Below are 27,502 nucleotides of genomic sequence, written 5' to 3' on the forward strand. Positions count from 1 at the left end.
ACACAGAAAACATTAGATATGTAACTTGGTTGCTGAGACAGTTTAGATAAGCCTTTTTCAAAAAATTATTAGACATTAACTTTCTCAGAGCTGCTTTAAGTCCGAAAGTATTGATTAAGGCTATTCCAGTATTGAGGTCTTGTCAATACATGTCCAAAATAAACCCTCTCCATCATATGATCCAAGATGTGTGGAGTGTTATTAGTAACTGTCTGCTAACACACTCAGCGATTCAATATCCTGAACTCAGTCTTCTGCCACTTCAAGTTTTCTTTGAGGAATGTACAAGGTTCCTTGAGAAATTGCATCCGTACCATCTGAATTTGCAGAAAATGAAGATACTGTGTTTGGCCCTCCTGGTGTGCGGAAAAAGTTTTCTTTCACTGCGTGGAGCTCTTGGGGTTCCTTTGGACCACTTGGCTAAAAAGATGAGAAAGAAAATTATCTTCACTTAAACGTGAATTCTAACTTTAGGTTTCTTTTTTTTTTTTTCTCATTTAAAAACCTAACAGCTCTTTACTGAGAAGAGTGTATCTATTCTTATTTTTTATATCTCTGTGTTTAGAAAAATATCTGCTTTTGTAATCTCCTCCTATCTCCTTTTTTAGTATAAACATATCTTAGGCAATATTATATTGCCTAAGGTAGGCATAAAAGTGTAGATTTCTTTCTATGGATTTTTGGTTAGTCCTCTGTCAAGCTTATCTAGTTAAAAGGAAAAACAACATAAGTCTTTGGGAATAAGAGGAGAGTAATGAGAAGTAACAATTGGAAATTCTGTAAATAGATGTTCTCTCAGATGTGTCCACAATATCTTTAAGAGTTCCTTTCATATTCTGTCATCCTTCAACTAAGCTGGTTCCACTTCCCCCCAAGAAAAATGATCCTTGCTTGTGCTTTCTAGCCTGTAATATGCTTGCCTTCATTGCCTATTACTCCAGCTTTTTCACAGCACTGCTGAATTTTAAGTAAGATGGAAGGGGGCGGGGGGAAGTAAACTGTGCTTTCAAGGTCCAGGAAATTGCAAAACCTTTTTTTACTTACCTTCTCGTCTTTCAAGTTTATGTTTTCTGAGCTATGGCTAACACTTTCTGGGTTTGAGGAGATTGTCAGGTGCTGAAGAACAGGATTGGCAGGGATGTGCACCCCAGCAGGTATCAGTCCTAACTGTTGCAGCGTGAAGTTCAGAACTGAGGAGCCTGGGGCCTGGGCAGAGCTTGTGGTGCTTGAAATGATGCAGGAGTTGCTCAGCACAGGTGCAGCAGCTAGAGAGGTGGGCGACAGCATTATGTTCAAGGGTGTTATATGGAAAGCAGGAATGTTAACTGTTTTCAGCTCAGGTGCTGTCACGGGAATCACACCTAAAGACAAAAAAAATGAAGAAGGGGATTAAAACATGACGCTGAGCCCCTTGCAGTGTGATACCATGACCTGGGTGGGATAAGTTTATCCTTCAGTCCTGCAGGACAGAACTCTACGTATATTTAATTCAGTACTCACCAGCAATGGGGGAGCCGTAGGTAGCGTGCTGTAACAGGCACATTCCAGCTTTCTCTTTGTTGCAGAAACCTGCCTTGGTGCCATGGTGGATGCACTGAGGAAAAGGAATAAGATAGCGAGATGGAAAAGAAGTCTGGAAGAGAAAGATACAATCACTTGTACTCAAAGATGTTGTAAGCAGCCTTTTTGAAGTCATTCCCTAGAGCTGCAGTCCTGCTCTCTCGCCCTTAGTTCTTTATCCTCCCTGTTCCCAGGACTCTCTATTCCATGCCCTGTACTACCCTCAAGCTTGAAGTCAGACACCACTGACTCAAAGCAGCAATGCCGAAAATAAGACCACCATCTTCTGTGGCAGTCAGCTGGCTCTGTTCCCAGCAGACATCCTCGCTAAGGGGCTGGAAATCCGTTCCGCATTAACATGCTGCAATTAGACACAGCAGAACTCTGGATAATGAGTCCTTTTTTCTAACAACTGAAACATCTAGACCCAGCAATCACTGTGTCACCATGTTCTCGCACTGTGGTTTGGTAAGACACGTCCTTGAAGATGGCACTCTTTTGTACTTGCATTTACACATTCTGCTTTTGTTGACAAAGCTGCCCTTTAATGCAGCTCTTTATAGCAGCAAGTCTAATTGCAGAATATTAATTTTTACTAAAATATAAAAAACTCTATGGGGTTCTGCTATAAAGTATTTTATGGGAAGATACAGAATCTCAACAGTACTTCATCTAGTGAGTTTTAGTTACCATCTTCATGCCAGCCATCTCATTTCGTCTTATTTGTGTACTTAATGGAAAATAGAAGAGTACTAGAGGAAGTTTGGAAAAGCAGATTGAAAAATAATTCACAAAAATGAATCTATGCCTGTACTGATTAGAGTTTTGCTTCTCTGGCAAAGAGTGCTCCTGGAAGCAGTGGTTTCAGGCCAAGTTTTGATGCACTGTGGTACCCAACAGGAAGTTTACCTCGGGAGCAGGAGTGGCAAAAGTCAAAGGTATTTCTTGTTTAGCTTTGGTTCTATCCTCCTCTTCTGGAATGGCTTCTCTCTTGCATTGGTCACAGCAACCTGCCACATTTTGATCCGATTTTTCAACTTTGTTTTGTCTCTCTTTCTGGGAAGTGTCTGTTTCATGCTTAACCTGCAAACCATTAGAAGGCAGTTTTTCCACTTTTAATGATTCTCCCTTTAAAAAAGTACATATAAAAACATAGGCAGATGTGGCAAGAGACAGGCTTTGCAGCCTCAGTTACAGGTCTCCAATAATATTTATTCCTTCTCTGTTATCCCCTCTTGTTCCTTTTTTTGCAGCTGGTGGATGTTTGATGCCACTGACATTGTCCCAGCACACACTGATAATGTTTTATGGCTGCAATGTTATTCAAAACACATTTTATTATTCCAAATGCATTTGCATTATCATGCAATAGCAGACAGCTCAGTTTTCTTTTATCTGTTTTCATCCCCTCCAAGATTATTCCTCCAAGGTATAGGAACAGGTATTCTCAAATGGCAACACAAAGTGTTGTTTTATGTTGCAAAGTTTCTGCAAGTTTGTAGCACAAATGCTCTTAAAGTCAACTAACAGATTATGTCTTTACAAGGTTGCTCCTCAACCAAGCTTTATGATGAATTTATAAATTTTATATCATCTGATAAGATCTCAGATGATTTTGAAAAGAGTAGGTGGCACCATCATTAAGCTATAAAATGGGATTAAGAAAAAAATTAACTTACCAGAGGAGTATCTGGGCTCTTGTCATCACTTCTACACCTTTTAATCAGACTATTTTCTTCTAATGCTTGTGATCTTTTAAGGCACTTGTGGGACACAGTTTCAGGCTGTCCAGCTGGTCTGTCAGTAGCCGCCAGGACACTTCTGGGCTCTTCTTTCGCTACGTGATCCTCTCCTCCCGCCGTGGTGGGTCCATTGGGTCCTTTGGAATCGATGCTTTTGCTCCCAGGGGCGTTGGAGCAGGGTAGAGGCTGCAGCACGAGGCTGGGGCTGTACGTCGGCCCCGCGGGCGCTTGCGGCGGGTGCAAGTAGAGGGCGTACGAGACGCCCGCCTGGGCGGGGGGCAGCAGCACCGGGGCCAGCGGGGGCGAGCGCGGCGCGCAGCCCGGAGCCCATCGCCCTGGCGTCTCCTCTGCGCTCCTAAACACCAACCGGGAAGTCAGGGACAGGTACACCGAGCCCCCGCAAGGCATGTTTGCCCTTGCAAATCACCGTTTGCCAAATCAAGGCTTAACCAATCCGTGATTCTCCATCCCCCAAACAAAATATAAAAAAAATAAAGTACTATCAGGGGCTATTGATTTTGAGACTATTGCCCAACTCTGGCTTGAGTGTAGCTTAAACTTAAAGGCCAGGGGCCAACATAAAGCTTCTCCCCATAACACTTGTGTAAACTTACTTTGCTTGTCCTTCGAGGTGATGTTTAGAGATAGCTGCAAGCTGAGCCATTTTACTTGGGACAGTTGATAAATTTTCATCACTACCTGGTTGGAGAGGGAAAATAAAACAAAGCCAATAATACATCAGCTTTGGAAGTTAAATTCAGGCTTCAGACTGCATTGTTTATTGCAGTACACACGTTTAATGAGAAGACAATAAGGCTCTGTTATCAAACTGCAGCCCAGCCTTGATTTGATCAGAGTAAGTCTTACATCAAGTAAGTTGTAAAGTCTCGGGTCAAGGGTTTTTTTCTGTTTGTTTGGTTGGTCTCAAAGACAATATATACCAAGAACATGAGCACTGATAGGAAAATTTCTGGCAATTTTGCAGAACAGATTAGGAAAAACCTAAAAAAGGATAGTTTCCATAGCAAACTACGTTCAATTCATGGAGAATCAGCAATACTACACGAACAAAGTTTGTAGCCAAAAGCATATCTTAAAGTCAAAGTAATATGTTTTTAAAAAGAGGTTGTTTTCTGCTTAAACTGTGGCTCAGGTACTATTGCACCTCTAGTTTGTTCAGTGTCAAAAGAGGAGACAGTCTCCTCCTCTGTGCTGGATTTGGGCCAGACCTAAATGAATGCATTTACATTATTGTAACTGTTCAAGCAGTGGCTGAATTTGATCCATCAAACTGAAAAGAGTTTCTAGTAATTGCACAGCTTATTCACTAAATGTGGATCATTTTAGATTTATTTTCACTGTAAGTTTTGCCAGCTCTTAGGTTTACCAGTGCTACTTCTCACCCATCTGGTCCTATTTTTGGCAGTTCTTAAAACATGCTTATGTTGTAGGCCTGCTTACCCACACACATTTATAGCTCCCACAAGAAGGTGGTGAGCTTAACTGTTCAATGCAAGACCTTTCCTCCGAGTTAAAACCATACTCGGAAGGGTACTGTTTGTGCTACATACTTGCGCTTATTTTAACGGGACTGGTCGGAGCAGACTGGATCTTCCTTCTGTCATTTTCTATACTTTTAACTAACTTTATTAGAGATGGGTGCCGTGTAAAGGTTTGCTTGACTCTTGAAGGAAAAAGATTTTTTGAACACTGCTCTTTAGAAGTGATGGATTCGGAGATATGTGGGACCCAGGTTGCAGAGGTGGCTTCAAGTTTTGTGTCTAAAAGCAGAACAAAACAAAGAGCAAATATCAATTACTTGAAGCATCGGTAATTAAAAGCAGCTTCTTGAGCCTGGTTTATAAACATTAGAGTACCAGTAGCATCAAAAACTGAAATGTGGAAGTCTTGATAAGGAAATGTACCCTGCCTGAAGATATCTGTTTGATATACTACTGTATATACTAGCAAGCTGTATTGTCAGAGATGAAGTACAGCGCTGTAACTATCAAAGACCTTCTCCTTCCTTTACACTGTCCATTCATCTAGAAAGATTTTCTAGAGATGCAGACAAAGGAATGATGAAAATCATCAGCAGGACAAACTGGCACATCCACCTACCCCGAGCATTTGACAAGACCTCAGGTCCTGTCCACTTGAATGCCGGTTTTCTACCTCTTTCCTCTGTAACATGAACTTTCTTGATAAGCTCAAGGCTGCTGAGAACATTTGCTATGTCGTAAAGTCTCCGAATCTTGGCTGAAACAGAAGAAGCAAATGTGAACTTTAGCACTAGTTTCCTTAGTGTGAAGTACCATCTATCAGATTAAGAACAGTATGACAATCTTGTAGCAGCAGTCCAAAAACTGTAAAGTTTCTTTAGGAAAACAATTTAGGGGAACTGATATTTATGCTATGAAATAACATACTGCAATGTAAGGTTACTATTTAAAATGGATTTACACAGGAAACATTCAAAAATAATATACTGAGAAGAAAAGATAAGGTATTCCTCCAATAGTTACTCAAATTAGCCTCTGGGAAATGAAGCTCTGAGCAAAACCAAACCTATACAACTTCCATAGAGAAAACAAGTAGCTTAAGAAGCAGGTATTGATAGGGGAAGGGTGAATATGGGGTTGTGGAAAACACCCCCCAGGATAATCACCCTGCATGTTGTTCTTAGCTGTTCAGGCTAAGCCATTAGGAGCAAGTTTTAGGCAGCAGTCAAATTACAGCTGAATTTTTTGCCTGCAAAATGAAATGTGCTTAACTCAATGTTTCTGCTGGCAAAAAAAAAAAAAAAAAATGTCTAGCAAGTCACAGGACAGGGAAAGACTTGCCTGAAAACATTTCTATTGTGAGACAGATGTTAACAGAGGAAGGAGAAAGAGCAAGGCCATAAACTACAGGTGATTTAGAGCCACCCACCCACTTTATGTTGCCATGATGTAGTGGAAAAGTAGTTATGAACTGAAAGTGCTGAGGATCAGTTTTCTTGTTCCATTAATAGTTTCACCAAATACATAAATAAACTGCACTGGAATCTGCTTGAGAATCCAGGAAGGATGAAGTTTGCATTGAAGCACAAAATTCATTCTTAGTCCCTCAAGAGCAGGCAGCTTTTTAGTTATGAGCATCCAGGCTTGGACCTAGAAGTACCTTTTCATTTGAATGGGAAGGGGGAAGTGAAAGAACTGAAATCAGGTTAAAAGAATGAAGAAACAATTGGCAGTTAAAACATTAGTTTTCACTTCCTCTCACAAGCAAACTATTAACAGGCCTTCTACAAAATGTCTTTAGATTTCTGAACAGCAAGTTGTATGACCAGAAGACCTATTTGCATGATGCTGGGACATCTTTGCTGAACTGATGCTGAAAATCTTTGACAGATCACTTGAGGAAAAAAAGAAATCCTCGTGACATTGCTGCTTGGAGGAAGGATTTAGAGGATTTTCCTTCTCTCCTGTGGCAGGTATGAATGACTATGCTCAAGTCAGTCCTGATTGAAAACTAAGGAAGGAGTTCAGCAAGTTTCCGGAAACTCAAATATTTATGTGAGGAAAGAGATCTTTGTATTTTACAATCTGAAATCTTGTATCAGAATAGTTCATTTAACTTACAGAAGATATCTGTATTTAGAAGATGAAAAAGCAGACAGTGTGAGCAGCATTTTACTTACTTTTGAATTTGCTTTTACCTAAGTCTTCAAACTGGTCTTCTCCGATTAAGATTTTAGCAGCAACTTCAAGGCTTACTATTTTAGGAGTTGACACAAGAAACAGCATCACAAATTTCTGGCTCATCACTCGTAAAGACTTGTCTTTCCTGCTATTTACTGATGCTGTAGCAGACAGTGGAAAGGATTAAAGCATTAGATGACACCAGCTGCAAACAGTCTGAAAACACTCAAGAAACATTTGGCAGTAACAATTATTATAAAGAACAAACAACACAGCAACTAGTCAGGAACAGCATGAATGCCAGGATTATGTCTCTAAAGTCAGATATTTGCAGGAATACTAAATCTTAAGAATGAAGAAGAGGGGGTGGCATTTCCCCTTGACCGTTCCTGTCATCTGACTAGTTGTAAACCTAAAGGCTTCTTAATTGCAGACTTAACAGTCCTTAATGAATGTTTCTTCCATGATTTTTTAAAAAAATTCATGAGGTAGTTTATACTTTTAACATCCAATGGTAACAAGCCACACAATTGTATGTCATATATAAAACAATAGATTTTAGTTTCACCTGAACAACCTTATTCTTGCACCATAAAAACAAAACAAAAACTTGTATAAGAATTGTATGGTTAAGACAGCTGAAAAAGTTAGTGCTTTTCAGGCAGTAGTATTTAAGAAAGAAAAAAGCCAATAAATATTATTTCCAAGTGCATAGATGCTTATAACTACAGGCACATATAATTCCAGACTTTATACAGAAATATTACCAGCACGAAATTCCATCCCTGGGAGCTCAACAAAGCACATTTCTGAGTGCTCAACTGAGCCAAACGATCTTGCCATTTCTTCATTTCCTTCTCCATCCGTGTCAAATTCATGCTCGTACTCTCTCTTCTTGAGCATCTCTATTTGTTGTGTATATTTGTTCTCTTCTCCAACTTTTTTCAAGGTTTGCAGGGTTTTGGTGAGGTTGTGTCGCCCGTGCCAAGCGTATCTGTTCTTGGCAAGGCGGCTCACCATGTGTAGGCTCTCAAGCACGTTCACAATATCATATATGCGCCTACGTTCAACATCTGGAAAAGGAAAAAAAGGGGGGGAGGGGAAGGCATCAGTAGGACATATCATTCCCTGAAGTACTGGTTTACACATGAAAGGGATCAGTTTTCTGCATTGCCCCCTACTTTAAAGTCATTTGAGCCGATTCCTCCTAACAAAATTTTCCTGAAAATTTTATAAAAAAATCTTTTTATATGTTCTCCTGCAAAGAAACAATGGGTTTTTCTCTTGTCTGTCAAATTACAATTTTTGACCAGTCATTTTTTAAAGACGGTTTGCGATTTTGTACGGACAATGAAATGCAATAGATGTTTCGGTTTGATTTGCGGTTCACCTCTCTTCTGTGCCTCCCAACATATCTGAAGATGCACTGACAGCAAAAACTTTGATAGCAAAATTTGTAACTATTAACAGCTTCATAATCTGTATGCATACTGCTGTAACTTCAAATACTGCTGTAACTTCATAGCCCTCACAAACAAGCTGCAGACTGGCAACTTACACTTCAGTTAGATCGCTGATGAAAATAGTCAGTGATATAAAGTGACAAAATTGGTTAAATTATCATAGACAGCAGAAAGTGTCTTCTTGCTTTGATGTCATGATTGCAGCAGAAGATAAGGGTTCAGTTTGAGGAAGGTTGTCTTGTGCCAACCCCTGATCTTAAGCTTCATTCCTAGACAACCAGAAGTGCAGCGTGTTACTCATACTATCACTAATAATAATAATTTTGTGTTTGATATTAAGAAGAATCCAGAGTTCTCAAGTCTGTTCACTGAAGAAACTTCAGCCCCTTAATACAGTTGCTGTAAGAATGGACAGCTTAAGGCCAGGTTTAAAGGAAAGTTGGGAATATGCAGTAAGCATTCAACTTTTACTGAGCAAGAATGTCCTCAATAGCACTCGTAGGCTTCCTGGCATATCCCTAAGAATAAGCCTATAGTGGCATATAGTATACAGAGACTTACTAAGCTCTTCTGCTACTTCGTCAAGGCAGATGTAATTATTCTCGACGGTGCTGGGATAATCGGGATATCGAGCTAAGAACTTGTGACACAGCAAGCCCAGGCTTTTCTCTTTGCGGCTTGGTTGAGATTTTTCGTATTCGTCTCCAGATAACTGCTCCTGTACGCAAATGAGAAAGAAGGCAGCACAGTAAATAACGCCGTTGATCCATAACTACGTATATTTGACAGCCCAGCCCTCCACAGCTTGAAGGAAAACCAGCAAATCCTCATCTGCTAGATGTAACAGGGCAGCATTCCTATTTTTAGGGTAAACACCAAGGTTTGCGGCGCAGCCCCCACCCAAGCGAAGGGTAAAGGAGGCCGACCCCTTCCCAGGGTACCTGGGAGCAGTGCTGTGGCGGGAGGGCCTCCCCGGCGCTGCCCGCCAGCCCGCGCTGCTGCTCCCGGCTCCGGATCTCGGGGCTGGCCGCGCTGATGAGCATCTTGAGGTTGGACGTGGGCGTCCAGGGCTCGGCCGTGGGCATCTCCCTGGGCTTGGGGGGCGTCGCGAGAGCCCCGCGCTCGGGTGGCATCTCCGCCAGCACGGCGCGCGCCGGCGGCTTCGAGGGGGTCCGCGACGCGCTCCGGGGTGGCTCCGAGGGGCGGTTTTCCTGCGTCGGGAGGAAGGGAGAAGGCGTTAGGAAGCGCAGGCAGTGACACGACAGCCAGCCCGGCCGAAGCAGAAGGAAGGCGGCTCGGGCGCCTCTCCCAGCGCGGGTCTCCACCGGCGGAGCCTGTGGCCGTGCCCGAGTCCGGGCGCCAAGAGCAGGGCGTTTGCAGGTAAGTTTAGGTGGAGAAAATCAGCCGTTGGGCTGCATTATAGGGCCTAAAGAAGGAATCGAGGAGATTTTATTTTAAAGAAGGAAAAAGAGACGGTGCGGGGTGGGACGAGGGTAGGTTGGAGGGGCGCGCGGAGAGCCCTCGGGGAGGCTGCGGGCGCCGCCGCCGTTGGCGGGGCCGCCGCGCGCTGTCACGGCCGCGGGGCCGCGCGCTTACCTTGCCGTCCATGTCGTCCCGCCGCCGCCGGGGGCTCGGGCGTCGCTGCGCGGGGGCGGCGGAGAGACGCGTTAGCGGCGGCGCCCCCTGCCCTGCCTTCCCCCGCCCCGGCCCGCGCGCCTAACGGCCCCGCCTCGCCCCGCGGCACCCATTGGCCGCCGCCGCCGGGCGGGGCCTTGCGGGGATCCGGTTTAAATCCTTTGGCGCCACGGCCAAGCCCGGGAAGGGGAAGCGGCTCCCGCGCGCGACACGGAGCGCGAAGCCGGCACCGACCGGGAGCTGCTCCGTCGCCTCCCGCCACCGCCCGCCCCGCGCGCGCGCTCCCGCTGCCGATTTGAATTTAACCCGCTGCCCCGCCGCGGCCGGGCGGGGCGGCTCCCAGCCAATGGGCGCGCGCCGCCCGCCGCCGCGCAGCCAATGGGCGCGCGCCGTTTTCCCTCCCTCCCCTCCCTCCCGCCGCCTCACGGGGGCCGTGGCCGGGCGCGGGAAACGGGGCGCGCGCGCGGAACGCGGCGCCGCGCGCGCCCCAACGGTCGGTTGTGGCGGCGGGGTGGGGGTGGGGGGCGAGTCTAACGGCCGCCGCCGTGCAGGGGCTGCCGGTCTCTCCGCGGCGGGGAGCGAGGTGAGGCGGCCGCGCGGATTAAAACACCCCGGAGGAGGATTAGCGCGATAAGGCTGGCGCTAATGGGCTTAGGAGGCCGATTAGCTCCTTTTATTTGACTTTTTGTTTTATTTTCTTTTCGCTCATTTTTATTCTCCCCCGCGTTAGCGAGCGCTAGGGGCACTTTCCTCCCAGCTAGCTCCCCGGGGGGTGCTTCTCCTTCTCGTGGGGTCTCACACTCGGCGTCGTGTTGTGAAGAGCCCTGGGTGCACTAAATAAACACGTACATGGAAACCCTGGCAGCTGGGAGGAGATCGGTGCGTCCGTTCCACCTGGCGCTGTGACCTGTGTGCTCTGGGGCATTCTTTGGTAACGGTTAAAAGAGGATATTCGGATGGAAGAACTGTTTGGAATAACCTCTTTGCTACAGTAACGCTTGGGCCTCTTTTGTGGTTTTCCCTACGTATTTCCTTGTGTTTCTCTCCCGTAATTGCCGTCTCTTGCCCTTTTTGAGGTCAGGTAAGCGCAGGCGCGGCGGCGGCCGGTGCTTTGAGCCGTTCGTGGTTCCTTGTGCTCGGCCTTGTCCTCGAGGCAGCCCCGGCTGCCTCAGCGAGATGCTTTTTAAGGAGGAAAAAACAATAAAAAGGGATTCAAAGATGTATGCCCCTCAGCATATGCACCCAAGAGGGTGGTATCTGCTTATGAATAAGTGGAATTTTTTTAATGTATAGTTCTGAAACTCTTTTTGTGGTGATTCTCACGCGGGAGGCTTGCTCTAGTGCCAAATAACGTGCCAAATTAAGAAACTGGTAATCGGTGTTGAAGAGAAATACGTAACATTTTACCCGTGTTGGGTAAACTAAAACTTTTCAAAGCACTGCCGTGCGGATTAGGGATTCGGTGCGCCGTGCCTTACGGTTTGACCAAATTCAGTGAACGGTAAAGGAAACGTGGCAGATAAGCGAGGACCGTGGCAATGGAAATGCCTCTGGTGCCTGCACTGAACGAAGACAATGCGGCTCCCATCCACGTAGCTGTGCTTCCTGCGTGCGCGTGCGCTGCCAATAGCGGGTTTGCTCCGGTGCGGTTCCAAGGCGCCCAGCGCGGAGCCCGCGCTCGCCCCTCACAGTGTGAAGCGGGAGTCGGTCAATTAACACATGTTATCTCTTCACTTGCTCCAAAACCAGCAGCTTCAATACGATCCTTGAGGAAGGTAAAAGGTAAGAGTTTGAACAGAGGCACCAGAAAAAGAGGTTTGTTCCGTAGCATCTTTCCATCCTCCGTATATACGCAAATATATATATGTATATTGCAGGCGGCAGTGTTTGCTGCAGCCTTGCCTGATTCTGCATCCATTAGTCTGGCTAAAACTAAACCATACCCAGTCATCCTGCAGGAAGAGCAGATTCAGTTTGACTTTAGTTTCTTCGCTGTCACTTGTTTCATGATCTTCTGAAATTAGATTAAATCGGTTGGTCAAAATCAGACTGGAAAGGAAAACACTGTAAGCCCTGATTCCTAAGCAACCCATCGCCTCCAACGGTTAATAACCGAGTCCCTGCCTCCTTTGGGGAATACCAATTAAAACTTAATGCATGCACCAGAGAGAACACTGGTAGAATATTAATAACATGGCACAAATTAAAATAGAGATGTAGCGTTTTAGCTGCTTCCCTTCTGCAGGTGTATTTCGTGACCTAGCTGTGAAGGGACAGATGAACCTGTATGCCAGGACCACACGCCGTGGCGGGCCATCGGGCACTTCCTAGTGCTGTCGCTCCATGTTTAGGGCTCGGAGCACTTCAGGTGTGTGTTACTCCACCAGCCAAGGGTTTTACAGGGGCTAGTATCTAAATTACTTCTGTGTTTTTGATGTAATTATTTCAGCACCTGGGAGATGAGCTACATCTTTAAGAAGAGGTGAGGCTCGTGGCCATTTAAATTGCAAGCTTTTTCAAGAAATGAGAGGGATTCCGCTTGCCAAAGCAGAAGCCTTCCCTTGTAAGTGTTATTTTTCGACCCAAATCTCAAGTGTAATTTGCAGCAAAGGCCCTTTCACTTCACGTCCTTGAGCAAGGGGATTAGGGTCATTAAGCGGGATACTGCAGAGCTATTGCTGCCTGGGGGTCAAGCCTAGCAGTGATGTTAAATGGTACCTGATATTACTGCTCGGATGCCTTGGACCATGTGTTTAGGGTGGAATCCAGCAGGGATCTCAAAGTGGCCTGTGAATCGTTTGCACGAGGACCCCGTTTCACGTGTTTCTCCCCAGCAAGCTGACCCGTAGCGCGTGCCTCCTTCACAAGGGCTCCCGCACGCGTGCGCCCGCGGTCCACGATCGCCCAGAGCCAGCGAATCCCCCGGTTCCAGCTGCCTCCGGCGCTTTGGCTGCGGAGTGATGCCCCGAGTGTTAAACGACCCCAAATCCCTGGTGATGTGGGGTCAGAAAAACAGGCTGTGTTGGCACTGTACAGACTTGCTTTTCGGGTTCAGCTGAATGTAATCACAATATTTTTGTGTAGAATGGCTCAATCTAGTTAAAAGAACTTTATATATATACACATATATACATAAAATATTTTTTCCTTATTCTATTTCTATTTGAAAATTTTCCTCACCTCAATTACTCTCTTTTTCTTTCCATGTGCTGTCCCTTCACATTATATTTGAAGGCTGCTCCTTTGAATTAGTTCTTCACTCATCTTGCTTTAAACACTCTGGTCAGCTCTGCCTTTTAACTACAGCTGTCTCTTCATCTTTAAAGTTCGTCTTAAAGATCTGTTGCTCCAGCTTTGGACATCTCACGCGTTTTGCACCGGTTCTTTGTTAAACCGTAGATAATCCCACCCGTGCAAGGCCTGTGCTTGCAGGCTCTTGAGTCCTGCAGCTAGAGGTGTACAATACGTGCCAGGGCTGCAACACAAATGCACACTGTGATTACCTTTATGTTTGCGATGTAGCAGGGAATGCATTGAACGCCTTCATCTTTCTGGTTTCAAGGATTGGTTACTGAATGACCCTATGCCATTTGAGAAGTCTGGCTTTTTTGGAGGTATTTGGCCCTGTCTGCCCCGCTTTCAAACTTCCTCGCAGTAAGCTTGACTTCTAGTTATGACTTTGCCTGTGCTGTGGATTACATGTTGTTAAAGCATCATAAACACTTGTTGTCTTCTTGAAAGCGATTTGTGTGTGTGCAATTAAAAGCAGAATTCTGCTGTGAGTTGAACCTAGGTTTTTTTCTTCCCATTAGCTCATCTTCCTCTGCCTTTTATGCATGGGGGGAATTATTCAACGCTGTACGGATAATCTTTTCCTTCCTGCCCTAAGAGACCGCTGCTCGAGCGCAGTAAATCCCCCCACAGGCCCCAGGATCTGGAATCCGCTTCCCTGGCCGCTGCCTGCTCCAAAGGGCTCCTCCTGAGCGGCGCTCCTCTGCGTGCAGCATCTCGGGCGAGCGGTTGTTTCATCGGCCACAAAGGGATGGAACATGTCAACGGGAATCATGTCCTTGCTTTTCGCTCAGAGCTTCATTTCAACCTTCTCACGAGATCTCTTGGGGCATGAATCTACCAAGGTACCCATTGCTGTTGTGGCAAACGGTGCCGCTCTCGCAGGCAGAAGGTAGTGGAGGGGCTCGCCTGTAAATCCTTGTCCGCCCTATTCTGGGAGAAATCCCAGCTAACCTGGTCTACTCGGGAACCTGGTTGCTCTTAGCAAGCGAATCCAGCCTGGGAATGCCGGAGCTTTTCTGCAGAGTCCTGAGTTATTGGCAGAAAACACTTTGTGCTTCAGCCTCGAGCGCGAGTCGAGCTGTGCGTTAGAGCAGCGCGCTCGGAGGGAAGAACGGAGCAAGGAACGGGGACGGCGGAATCTCCTCCGCTTCCAACGGCCTTTCCAACGATGCACAACCACCCTCTAGCAATGGGGCCTAACCCTCGAATGTCTCCGTTTCTGAAAAAACTGACTGCGCTTTTGTGGACAGAGTATTTGAAACACCGTTCTCCAAGCTTTTAAACGTTTCACTCTTAAAAAGAGGTTCAACGTCCTGTTGCTGTTTATCATCATTTTATTCCTTTCTGCGAAGGATACAGAATGTCCCTTATGAGAGGCTTACAATGAAGGTTTTAACTAAAATATTGCAGGGGACAAGAGAAATGAAAAATACTGCTTATGTCAAGTTATTAATAATTTTTTCCTCTCTGAAGATTAAAGTCATTTTTCACTTTTTCAGAACACTTCCACCAGGGGGAAAAAAATTGAATCACATAGAAATAAACCTAGAAGTGTGTGAGGAAATGATTAAGCCCTCTATTATTGGGGACAAAACATAATTAAACTCTATTTCCAGCGTATTCCAGCTAAAAGGCCAGTAACCAAGGCTGATGATTAGAGAAACACATTGCGGGCAGGGTGATGTTGCCCTTGGCGTGGGCAGGCCCGTGTCGCGACGCCCTCAGAGCTGTGTCCCTTAAAACGCAGCTCTCTGTGCTTCCTTTGGCAGCCCTGCGCGGGGACGGCCCCCCTCTGAGGACGCTCTCCTGCCTTGGGCAAAAGCAGCCAGGCCGCTGAACGCCTGCGTCTCCCGATCCCTCAGGAAAGGGCCTCAGCAGCAGGGAGCTGAGAGCACCCGCTGGGTGCCGAGCCCAGGCTCTCCGGAGAGAGGAGCTGGATCCCTCCATGCCCGGGGGAATTCCAAGCCACTCGTTAGGGAGGATTTCCAGCTGGATCTGGCGGGATGGAGCAGGTGCAGCTGAATTCCGCAAGGCAACCGAGCCCAAAAAACGCCGATGGGGAGAAGGGGCAGCCAATGAGCCCAAAATCAGAGCGGCCTGAGGGAGGGGAGCCTTGAGCTGCCCCCTTCCCCTCCGAGGATCCTGGCGCCGAAGGGGACCTGGGATTGCAGTAGGCACGAGATGGTGAAATGTCCTGTCCTATGTGGAGCTGTGCTGCAGAAACTGCTCCCGTGCGGTTTGTTGCCAGTAGTACCATAAAATATAACGGGCCCTGTTCAAGTTCCAGGGGGAAAAAAACAAAATTCTAAGTGTTGTATCTCCCTTTGCACCATGCACATGTTGTTAATCTCAAGACATACCTCACTAAATGGTGTAGGAACTTGAACTTCCGTGTTTAAAAGTTAAATATTTCATTTAATGAAAGCATTATCTGTGAATAGTAACTTTTGATTTTTTTTTCTGGCAAATATAAGATATATTTTTTTACAAATGTGAATTTTACAATGTGAAAAGGTTAAGCGTGAGCTTCTATATTTTGGTGAGGTGACACATGCCACTAAACAGAAACAGTCGTTTTTACTCTACAAGCCAAACTAAAAATACTAGTTGTAATTAGTAGCAGTGAAAAGTACTCATGTGCCAATACGTGCTATTGCAAGTAAATAATGTAGTCCTTTTGGGGGGTTAATGATTCTGTAAATCAAAATGGTTGTATCTGTAGTCTTTTTGGTCTTTGAAAACATCTATGGCACTGAAATGCATTTTTCATATGCTAAAGTGAAAGAATTAGGGGAAAATACTCAGTTTTAACATATTCAAAGGATCCTCTTTCAACCGTTTGTAGAAGGATTTTTAAAACACGTCGTCCTCTCCTTTTGTGGTAATTTTTGGAGCGTTTTCAATGATGGAAAATGGTATTTTTGCTTCGAAGAAAGGTTCTCGGAGGCGTTCCGGGAGTCCGGGCCACTTGGGCTTGCTGCGAGGTCAGTGCACATTGTAGCTCCTCAGAACCAGACGTGTGAGCTGAAAACGAACCCAAATCTTAAATCACCTGAGCCTTTAGGTCTGAATTTGGCTCTAGGCATCCCAAAAGTAAGGGTAGGACCTGATGTTAGCGAGATCTAGGCTTCCTTACAGGAACAAGGAGATGCAGAGATGTCTTCTAGACCCAGATCCAGCCTTCTTTGGTGTGAAACATCTTAGCTCTAGCCCGTCTCCATAGGTGCGCAGAGAAACTGCTCCCAAGCTGCCCAAATATGAAATAACTTTAAACAACATGTGAATTTCTCAGCTCATCGCTGTCTCTGGAGCTTCTAGGTACAAGAACGTGCCCCCTCTGTGTGGTTAGCCAGCATAGGCATCTCTCACCTCCTTGGTCTGCTCAAGTTGCTGCCTTTATGTCGCAGAAAGAGAAGCGCTGAAGTGATTTTTATTCCATATTAAAAATAAAAAGGAAAGATTCAGACAAACGGCTGATTTCTAGTCTACCAAATTCAAAAAATATATAGTAAAAAAGCAAGCAGCGCTGCTAGTTTTGACTTCTCAACAGATGGGTTTTGTATGCAAGCTTTAATTAAAGAGAGACACTGTCAGGTAAGCAAGGCAATATTTTTCCTTAAAGAATTGTACATATTGATGCACAAACGAACCGTGACAGACATGTTTTAAGTAAACTAAATACGTTAATGAAAACCAGAGTTAGGTTTTGATTTGAATGGGAGATGTGGATAGCCTAGGAAAGCAAGGTTGAGTTCCGTGTGTTTTTAAAAAGCCAAAAACCCTCCCAGTGCTGGGAATAGGGGCCTTGTGGTTAACAGAGAACAGGGAATCCTGTGGGAGCTGGCGGACGAGCACGGGAAGCTCCTGTTTTTATCAGACTGAGACAAACGGAGTGCAGAGTCAATAAACCTAATTCTTATTTTTATAATTGGATCTTAAGAGCACCTGATTTTACACTGAATCAAGACTATAATTTCAGTGGTAAACAGCTGATATTTTCTTGCAGTGAAGAAGCTAGGAATGAATAGAGCCCCATTTTGATTAATTAGAATTTTGTTGCCAAGGAATTAATCTGTTTTCCTTTCTCTGTAGGGGAAAAAAAAATCCTCTTTAAAATGAATTTCTCAGCAGGAGTAAATACAGAAAACATTGAGTGAACTCCAGCAGCAGATGTGTTTCAATACTTTTTTTGTTTTCCTGGATTAAGAGGGTAAATGGAAAAAAAGAGGACCATTACATTCTGAAATGGACTCTTTTATAATCGATTTATTTATATTGATGTGATGTATATGATTTATATAGATTTGTAATAAATAATGTGTTATTTGATGTATTCCTGCTTGATTTTTGTAGACACAGGTTCTTAAACACTGTGTAGAAAGCCTTGCAAAGGGCAATAGACTGTTTTGAAGTACTGTAGCTGGAAGAATACAAGCTGTTTCCTCAAAGCATCCTGTGTCAACCCCTCGGGAGAGGGAGGCAGTGGATCCGAGTGGTGCCTGGTCTCCCGCCTCCCCCAGGCTGCAAAAGACCCCACTTGCAACAGCCCGGTAGGAAGTTTCCCCAAAACATAACTCGCCTCTTGAATATACAGAATATTTCGGTCTATGGATCTTTGTGCAGTGAACACGTTATTTAAATATAAGTACCTCTGAGTATATATTTGTTGCTTGTATCAATCGCTGTTTTAAGAAAAAAGGATGTTGCCCATATTAGACATTGCAAGACAAGAATATCTTCACTTTAAGAGGACTTGATTCGCGGAATTCCCTGTGTAGAACACAGCAAATCCAAATTTCTTCGGGCACCCTCTTGGAGAGCGAGTTAGTTCAAGGCTGGGGTATGCTACTCAAATTTATGGTGCACCTTGTGCACGGGCTGGCTGCTAATGTATGGATACAGCCTGCTCTCCTGCTTGCTGTGGTTAATATCGTACCCTTAAATGAGGCTGAGCACACCAGGAGCTATGGAAGGAAATGCCAAACGCTGGACCACCAAGACTCTGCCTTCGCTGTTTCCTCTTGCAACATTTTAATCTTCTGATGAGTTAAATAGATAAAAAGCATTGCAATTTTAGTAACAAATTTTGTAAAGCAAAGGATCCCTTTGGGTCCAGGCAGTTACATTTTATCTGCCAGCCCTCAAAACACAAAAAAGTACCAGAGAGTGAGTGATTCCTGCTTGCCGAAAATCTGTTCCTTTCTGCTTTTATGATAAATGAAGCTTTAACCTTTCTGGCGTTAATATTGAAACTGCTTCTTTTGGTGGAAACACAGGGACACCTCATGCATTAGAGTGTAGAGATATCGTTTCTTTTCACGGTGTATCTCCTTAAAAGGTTGTCACAGGAGCGTTTAGTGGAGGATTGGTTAAAACCAAGGACAGACATGTAATTTTGTTCTTAACATTCCTCTGCAAAGGAGACAGGTGACTAAAGCAGATTTTCAGCCCACTGAAAATTCCTGCTCTCTTACATCTTAACTGATGCTTAGAGCTTGCATATTAGTCAGACCATAAGAAAAAGATTATAGCTTTATGTTAGTAGTAGTAGAGTTAGGGCCTTTGTTTTCGAGTGCTTGGAGCTCTCTGACTATATTACCCTTTGGGCTCCCGTTATGTGTGTACCTAATGGGAATTTCAACCCAAAGGTAGCGTGTGGCTTTTTTCTTCAGGCTTTTTGTTTATTCTTTCACGACATTTTTTCTAGGCTCTTTCTTTGATATTCTAATATAAAGATATCGTTATTGTTTCACCTGTTTATTTTGTTTTCCAGGCTTTGGCTTCGGTGCCTGTGCAGAACGCTCTGATGCGCTAGAGGGAACTTTTTTTGTAGGTAACCATCCCAAATCTTCAAAACTCACTTGCTCTGCTTTGGCTTTTACTTCTTGACTTGCAAACCAATGGCTCTTAAAGAATGCTATCTTGTGACATCATTGTTAAAAAAGGAAATATTTCCTAACTCCTGAAATTGCATAACATGGTTGCAAATATCCAAGTGGTAAAAAGCTGATGACCTTTAATGCTTTAGAACATGTGTCAGTTGACTCCACTCTGCATTAAGACATGGGTGAAAAAAGCATCTGTTGCTCCTACAAATACCCTAATTAAAAGCCAGAAATCACACCTGGTTTCTCTCCTTTTCTCTCTCTCTCTCTTTTTTTTTTTTGCTTTCTTACTGCGACACACAGTAACATTCCCTTTGTTTATGTGCAGTTTAGATTACTGGATTTGTGGGAAAGCGATGAGGAAAGGGGAGATTTGCAGCCGCTTCTGTAGCTTCCTGATGGAGCAGGTAAGTCATTCTGCAATCGTAACAATAACAGCTTCGGTTCGTTGGCTTTTGGCGTAAGTGGATCAGCTCCAAGGCTGTATTAACACTCAGGGGTTTGCACTTGGCAGAGAAGCTGCTCCGCATGCGTGTGCGAGAAGGGAAGACCAGCAGAAGGAATCAAAGGGTAGTTAAAACCAAACAGGTGCCAAACCTCCCGTGGGAAGTTTCTCGGACACCTCCTCGCCTGCTCAGGGCTCATTCCGAGGTTTCTGGAACATCACTCCCTTAAGGGATCACCGAGGGGCTTCACATCGTTGTTCAGCGCCGCGGGTAGAGATTCAACAAGGCCTCAACGCGCCTGTGATAATGCTCTGACACAAGGTGCTTTGTGGAGGAAAGCAGCCCCATAAGGCAGGTAGGTTGTGGGGGTTATCGGCGTCCCTACGGCTCCTCCTCGTCCGCAGCGGCGCTGGACGGACCATTTTGTGCCACGTGAAATATGTACCAAGAAAGGTCCCCCCTGTTTCATGGGAAAGCAGTGCTAGAAATGCTGGCTCATGGGCACCACATCAGGCCTGGAGATGTATTTTTCTTCACTTGTTATTTATTTATCTGTTTTTTTAAAAAAATAAGACTTTAGGATTTCTCCAACTGAAACTGGCCTTTTACTGAGCACGAGGAGGACATTCACTGAGAGCGAGTTTGCAGAAACTGCTGGTTTGTCCTTCTAGGCCGCCTTGGGGCTCTATGTGGGCCCAGAGCAGGCGTCACCGCCGGCTGCCCCATGCTGTGCACCGGGAGCCTCAGCCAGGCGCCTGGGAGCGACGGGCCACCGATAAACCCAGACCTCTGCTTTGCACCACGAGACGCAGCCGCGGCATAAACGTGGTACTCTCGAAAAGAGCCTTTTATTGTTATTTTATCTGATTTCAGAGAAAACATTAGGTGTGAGGTTAAAGCATAGCTTCCCCCTCTCTCTTCATTCTGTTCCTCTCCCCTCGATCAAATCTCTCACAATAGTTTGGTCAACAGCATTTTCTTGCTTCATTGGTTTTGAAAAGGACTCGCTGTTCCCTGCTGTTAGATTATTTCCAGGAGACTGTCTCAGGTCAATAGTCATTACATTCTTTGCTCGATTCTCTTTCCCCCACCCAGATAAAATTAAATAAATAAATAAAAATAAAAGATGGGTAAGTGAAAGAGAGAAACATGTTTTTCATTTAGATGGTTGATCCAGAGCATTTCTTTGTAATGAACCTTTTTTTCCTTTTGTTCTGTTCCTGTACAGAAGTTCCTTTTACAAGACATGAAAAGTACTAGGCAGGTGTGAAATGAAATTAAAGAAAAATACAGAGATTTTTAATTAAAAAAAATACACTAGTTAAGGAATATTGTAGAACTAGTACTTGACTTGGTACTTGGTAGTGTCAGTGTAATGGAAATAATTAAATTATGTTTGAACATTAGTTTTGTGAGTAAGAGCAGCAAAGCCAACCTGTGTTTTTCATCTCCATCAAAGCATGGAGTAACAGCTAAGCTCCTCACAGCAGCAACTGAAAAAGGGGATAAACGGTGTCATTATGGCTCGATTTTGAGTTTGCGGCACAATACAAGGAAAGGTGTTATTTGCCAATTCTATTTTACATTTTTTTTTAATCTAGAGACAGATTTGACATCTGATCTTACTAAACTCTGAATGTTTGGACTTAGAAGAATTTAAAGCAATTTTTTAAATAAATAACAAAAACACAAGCAGAACAAGAACATGATCTTGTCAGTCAAAAGAAACACTTGTTAATTTTTTTTTTGGGGGGGGGGGCACAAGTAGTTTCTGTTAAGAAAGAGAGAATCAGCAAATATGGAGCTTCCTTGCACACTTTTTTCCTGAGGTTATTCAGTTGGAGCACGTGGCTGGGAAGCTCTTGCGTTAGTGCTCTAATGCGGACATCTTAAAAGCCAAGGGGCAGCTGTGGGCACTTCTTGAAAAGAAGAACTTTTGGTATCTAAATGCTCCAAAGCCGCTTCCACACCTCAGAACTAGCGAGTTACGATCCCCAAATCTGCCACCTTCCATGTTTTTTTCAACTCTGGATTAAGCAGCCTCTGAGCTGATTGACGGGCTGGTCTCAGCTCTGTGTCTCTTACCATGGGATAGGCAATGCCATGATCAAAAATTTTGGCTGCTGGAAGGCAAAAAGCAGCTGAGGTTTCTAAGGTGATGCCCAAGCTGGGAGCTGGAGTTCAGGAGGCCTCTCGCAAGGTTTGGATGTGTTTCCTTCCCCATGGGATGCCCCCTTGGTGAAATATGTGCTTATAACTTATGGAATCCTGCACCAGCGGGATGGTTTCAATCTTCCTTGCCTTTGCTGCTCATTAAAAACCTGGGCTAACTCAGTGTAACTTTAACTTTGCAGATGAAATTTTGGATTCTGTTGATGATAATCTGTTAGCGCACAAGTACCTGTGACTCAAAGGTTTAAAGGTATTTATATACTTGTGCTGGGACAGTCCTCATTTTAAAGTTGATGGTGCTTCTGCTGACTTATATGAGATATTGCTTGTACAAGAGAACTTATATATAAGACAGCTTTGGATAAATGCACTGGATAATTGTCTTTTCCATATACTAAGGGAGTATCTTAAGCATTGAGCTGTGGAGAGTGATGGGGTGCGTGTGGCTCTTTCTGGCCTGGTAACAGACAGTTACTCCTGCAGAGTGTGTGGGTTTGGGCTAGAGAAGACCTTGCTTCAGGAGCTCTCTGTTCGCTTAGCTTGCCGTGCCGCGTTAGCGCAGGTTTTGGCGAGAGATGTGAGCCTATTTGCTCCGTAAGCAGATACTTCTCATTTTCTAGTTCTGTTCAAAGTATGAATAATCAATTACAAAAACTTGAAGAAAAAAAAAAAAAAAATCAAATTGCAAAGAGGATCATTTCCTAATGACCCAGGACAGCAAGAACTTCTGAGCCAGGAAGCTGCATGTCCTTAGCACGACCGTTGACTCTTGCACTGAATGAAAGCTGTACGTCAAGAGAGATCTCTCATTACATGATTACAGCACATATTTTTCTTGGAAGATACAACACTCTTTCTCTGTGGATCCTTATGATTTTTTACAGCTTGAAGAACTTCAAGTACACTGGAGAGGAAAGTACTTCTGTAACCAGTGGGAACATAAAAGGGAAAGAAAAGTTTCCGACTTCAGGAGGTGAGCAGGTATTCCATGAGCATTCCAAGTCTCTGTGCATCAAAGTCTTTGCAAGCTTTCTGAAAGACACTGTATCATTGTGTGTGATTTTCCATGATTTAGGACAAATTCCACCTGCCGTTAATAGAATCATGGATATATGAAACTTGTCAGGTTAGCGAAGCCACAGGCATTCAACCAGTAGTTCATGTTTTTTTAAATGCAATGACTGTTTTTTGAAGTAACGATGACTGAAGATGGAAGTGCATTTTACTGTGCTGTAGCCTGTGATTTCCCTTGCCTGCCCCTGTCACCCAGCTGCATTCTGGTGAGTGGATGTTGGATATAAGTGAGGAGAAGAATAGCCATTTCCCTTTTTCCATATGCTCTAAGCACTATATAAAATGTTAGGAATGCTATTTCCCACTTTTATCCATTCATCTCTCTGAAATTGAAACTCTAATTCATTGCCTTTTCTCTCAGGACTGCTATGAGACTTAATTCATTAATGTCTACAGAGTGCTTTGAAATCTTTAGATGAAAGGGATTATGGAAGCACAAAATATTAATATTAAAGCAAATATGTTAACCCACAACCTCTCTCCTTCTCTTCCTTAGCTCACCTGTTCCATGAAGATGTTTGCGATGATATAAACTTCAATTTGAGGCAAATAGTTTTCCCTTTGATGTACAGATAACAAGAAGCTGCAATTGCCCATTTTTAAAGAATCTTGTTCCTATTAACATAGTTAATGTAAAAACTTATTAGCACTGTTTTTAATCAGCTTTTTTGCAGTCTTTCTGCTTCTGCAATTAAAATGTGGCCCTGGTTAAATATATCTGAATCTTCTAGGGCTGCGCTGGAGCTGAAAGAACCATCCTGTTGTCTTTGCCAGCTTCTTCGGGGGGAGGAAAAAGGCAGTTCCTCAATTAGTTTTATGTAATTTCAGACTATAAAATAATACAGCGTGGCATAACACGGTCTCTTCAAAGTATCGTATGTGGGAAATATCACTTGTATCCTGATGCTAGCATCTACCCTAGCTTTCTGTAAAGCATCTTCTGTGTTTTCCTAAAATCATGGGCTGGGTATTCAGGTTGCAAGGGACCTCAGGAGAGCTCCAGCCCAACCTTCTGCTCGAAGCAGGTCAGCCATGAGATCAGAACTGCTTTCTTTAGGCTCCATCCAGCCAGAGATCGGAAAGTCAGGAAATTAAGGGCTGCCTGTTTTGAAAGTCTATAGAAAACTCTAGCGACCTCTTTGTTATGCAGGCAGAGTGGATATCTACAAGCCAGTCTTGGAAAGCAGCTAGTTTGAATCTGTATTTGCTTTGAATACTCAAGTAAGCATATGTTCAGACTTCTCATTAAGGTTTAGGCTGTGAAAGTTCCTGCAAGATTAAATATGCATGTGTTGATATAATCTGGAATTCCGAGCTGATTGTAATATCACTACCAGATATTAGGCTAAAGATATTTTAACACCACTTCTTTCTCAAAGGAGAATTAATCACTGACTTAACTAGGATGTTAATATGAATGATTGTGCTGTTAAGCATAATTATATGTGTTGGTTTATTTATTTTCTCCAGTCTTCTAGGTCCCTTTTGAAAACCAGTGTAGGCAACCGAGCAAGCGCAGCAAGCTTTTACTTGACTGTGTACAAAGGTTCCATAAACAAAACATTATTGCTGCTTATGCTTGCAGTATTCAGCTTCATTAAACGGGTTTGTACGCGGTCCGTAACCTTTCGGCGTTGCAGGCTCAGTGACCAGCTTGCAAGAGCTAGTTTGCATAAATGGAGACACGTAAAGCGTGTTTTGGGGAACTCTAGGGAATGCAGCTCTCTGTAGATGCTCTCGGGGCATAAACGGGTGAAGCTGCTTCGAAGGCTTCAGAGAACTTGCCATGTTCTGTTCTTCAGATGAGCAGTTCATCTCCTCCTCCAAAGCTAAATGTTAATTAAAGAAATCTGTATTCAAAACCAAAACGTCCCCAACCACCTACAGAGAATGACAGCCACAGAGTTAACCTATCATGTTAATCTTGCAAAGACTGATCCTAATATTATTTGATTTCAAAGAGATAAAGAGATTCCGAACATGCCTGCTATCTCCAAAGACAACTTTCACTGTGTGTATGTTACAGAGCACTATACTAAAATGAACAAATAAGGCATAAATAAGAATTCACAGCCTTAAGACCTTATATGAACATCCAGCTTGACTGGTTACTGTCAAAAACTGAAAGGTATGTAGCAGGAGCCTGAAAAAATAAGGGAAGTCGTGGCGCTTTAGCTGAACATCCCGTTTTTTCTGCTCTCTAAGCGATTGCAGCCCTCAGTCTCACAGCAGTGTTTTAGCAGGCCCTGAAGCAGACACACGAGCTCAGGACTGTCCTGTAAAGGCTGAAATACCTCAGGAAACCCTGACTCTTACAGTCTAATGATCAAAGCTGACCTATCTAGAGGGAAATGATTTCATGTTCTTCTGATGATGGGCTGCATGGAGCTGTTAAAATGTCTTTCATTGATGTTTTCTAATTTTGAAACTTGTTTTTTTACTTTAAAATGTCAGCATTTTATCAATATGAGTAAGATTCAAATTGTTTTTTCCTGGAGTGTCTCTGTTTTATAACTGAAAGTTCTGTGAGATTTTGTAGTATCAGAAAAAGGGAGGCTCGCAAAGAAGCCCAATGTTTTCAAATGCTTCTGGCGACCCGGGCAATATCAGCCTTGCAGTTTTCAGGGTGTTTAAATAGTCTTGTACCGCAGGGAGAACTAAAATGCATCGGGACAGATCCTGCTGTCCTTGCTGACGATGCAACTGCGGGATTTCGGGATTCGTGCGGGCTCGATAATTGTGGACTTGGTAGCTGGATGTTCTAGCTAAGATCAAGGGCCATTTTGCTAGGTAATTTATGATAAAAGACAATTTCTAAGCATTCAGATGACAGGTTCGGGAGCTGAATCCATCCTCTGTATTCCCAGGCAGGTGCTCCTGCCCCAGGGTCTTCCTCCTGTTCATGAGAACACACCAAATGGCTCCGTAATACCCGTTGCATTGGGCTTTGAATGACGTTATGCTCTAGACTAAAGGAGCACTTATACAATATTTTGTTCCTAGTGTTTTGTAGGATAACAAATGCTGTTCATTGTTCTGTAATGATGCTTTAAAGGAGGAAATCGCTGTGTTAGTGTCCAATTAAGTCATCAAATTGCGCCGGGTTTCAGGTCTCCTCACTGAGATGAAAACCTGCCCTTTGATCGTTATCTTTTTAGACTCCAAGCCTGTAACTTAATACCTGATTACTTCTACCTATCCAGCAGGCCGGGACACATAAAAAGAGACCCAACAAGAAGGGGAATATCCTGTGGTTAAGATGCTGATGTTGGTTTGGAGAACTATTTTGGCAAATGCTTTTCATCAGCTCTGTGCCTTCATAAAATAGAGATTATTTCTTTCCCCACTTGTCGTTTATCTGTCTAGATTGTAGCCTTGTAAGAGCACGTACATGCTTCTTGGTATAGCTGTAGCATTTAATGGAGGGAAAAAAAAAAAAAAAAAAAAAGCCTCTCTGATTCATAAAACGCTTCCTGTGTCACTTACCTGAGCTGGAGAGGAAGGTGCATTTGGGAATGACCTTTAGCCGGGGAGGGTAAGAGCTCGCCTAGCAATTCTTTCCAAAGGAGGAGCCTGGGTGCGAGTTTGCGGGCTCCGGGCACACAGGCGAGCGGCGAGGGTGGCACCAGCGCACGGAGGAGCCTCCTTTCCCAGGGAGGCTCCAGCGCCTTGCGGAATTCACGGAAGGAAAAGCTCCCCGGCACGCGGGGAAGGGCAAACCGCAGCTGCGGAGAAAAATGAATAAGATCCCCTCGAATTTATTTTTTTAATTATTTTATTCAGATGGTCACAATCCACATTCTTTCCCTAGGCGTATGTACATTAAAATAAGAATTTCCTAAAAATCAAACTCTTACAGGGCTGTTATATCTTCGTACCGCATTGCAAAGGCCCTTGCTGCGCGCATCCAGCCCCGTTTCTCGTCCCCGCGCCTTCGCCGCGCGGTTTCCACCTCTCCAACGGGGGAAACGCCGCAATAAAGGGGAGAAGCGGCCGGGCCCGCCGCCCTCGCGCCCGCTCCGCGCTCCGCGGCCGCCGCGCTCCGCGGGGGGGCGCGGCCGCCGCCTCCCATTGGCCGCCGCGGCTCACGTGGGCGGCGCAGGGGCCTCTGCGGTTGGCGGGCGGGGAGGGCGAGGGGGCGGGCGGCGGTTGCCCGGGCGACGCGCGGCTGAGCGGCGGCGGCGGCGGCGAGGGGCGGCGGAGGAGCCGGGGCGCAGCGCGGCCGCTCGCCCTGCCCTGCCCCGCGCGCATGGACCCGCTGCCTCCGCCCGCCGCGGCAGCAGCACCACCACCACCACCAGCAGCAGCAGCGCGCGGAGCCGCCCGCCGCTGCGGAGCGCCAGGTACCGGCGGGGACTCCCCCCCATGGCGGGGATGGGGGGGAGGGATGCTAAAGTTTCTCCCGGCGGGACCGCGGCGGGCGCGGCCGCCGCTTGGGCGCGCGGGGCGGTGTGGGCGGGCGCGCGCGGCCGTTCAACGGTCGCTGCCCCGCGCGCTGCGGCCGTTCAACGGTCGCTGCCCCGCGCGCCGCTCCCCTCTGCTTCTTTC

General features: G+C 45.0%; 1 protein-coding gene across 1 annotated transcript; it reads right to left on the reverse strand.

Annotated features, from left to right (window-relative positions):
* Nucleotides 1-246: 246 nt before the first annotated feature.
* E2F8 (E2F transcription factor 8) lies at nt 247-27,205 on the reverse strand. The gene is made up of 14 exons (XM_088534261.1): nt 27,044-27,205; nt 10,045-10,089; nt 9,390-9,659; nt 9,010-9,166; nt 7,753-8,058; nt 6,985-7,146; nt 5,424-5,561; nt 4,874-5,083; nt 3,917-4,001; nt 3,240-3,657; nt 2,470-2,688; nt 1,501-1,633; nt 1,045-1,361; nt 247-420 (listed from the first exon to the last, which is right to left on the reverse strand). Exons 1-14 carry the CDS (start codon nt 27,203-27,205, stop codon nt 247-249), a joined length of 2,796 nt encoding a protein of 931 aa, XP_088390387.1.
* Nucleotides 27,206-27,502: the final 297 nt, after the last annotated feature.

The sequence above is a fragment of the Tinamus guttatus genome, unplaced genomic scaffold (genome assembly GCF_059628265.1).
Source record: "Tinamus guttatus ecotype Peru unplaced genomic scaffold, ASM5962826v1 Tinamus_guttatus_pri_ptg000546l, whole genome shotgun sequence".
Lineage (NCBI taxonomy): Eukaryota > Metazoa > Chordata > Aves > Tinamiformes > Tinamidae > Tinamus > Tinamus guttatus.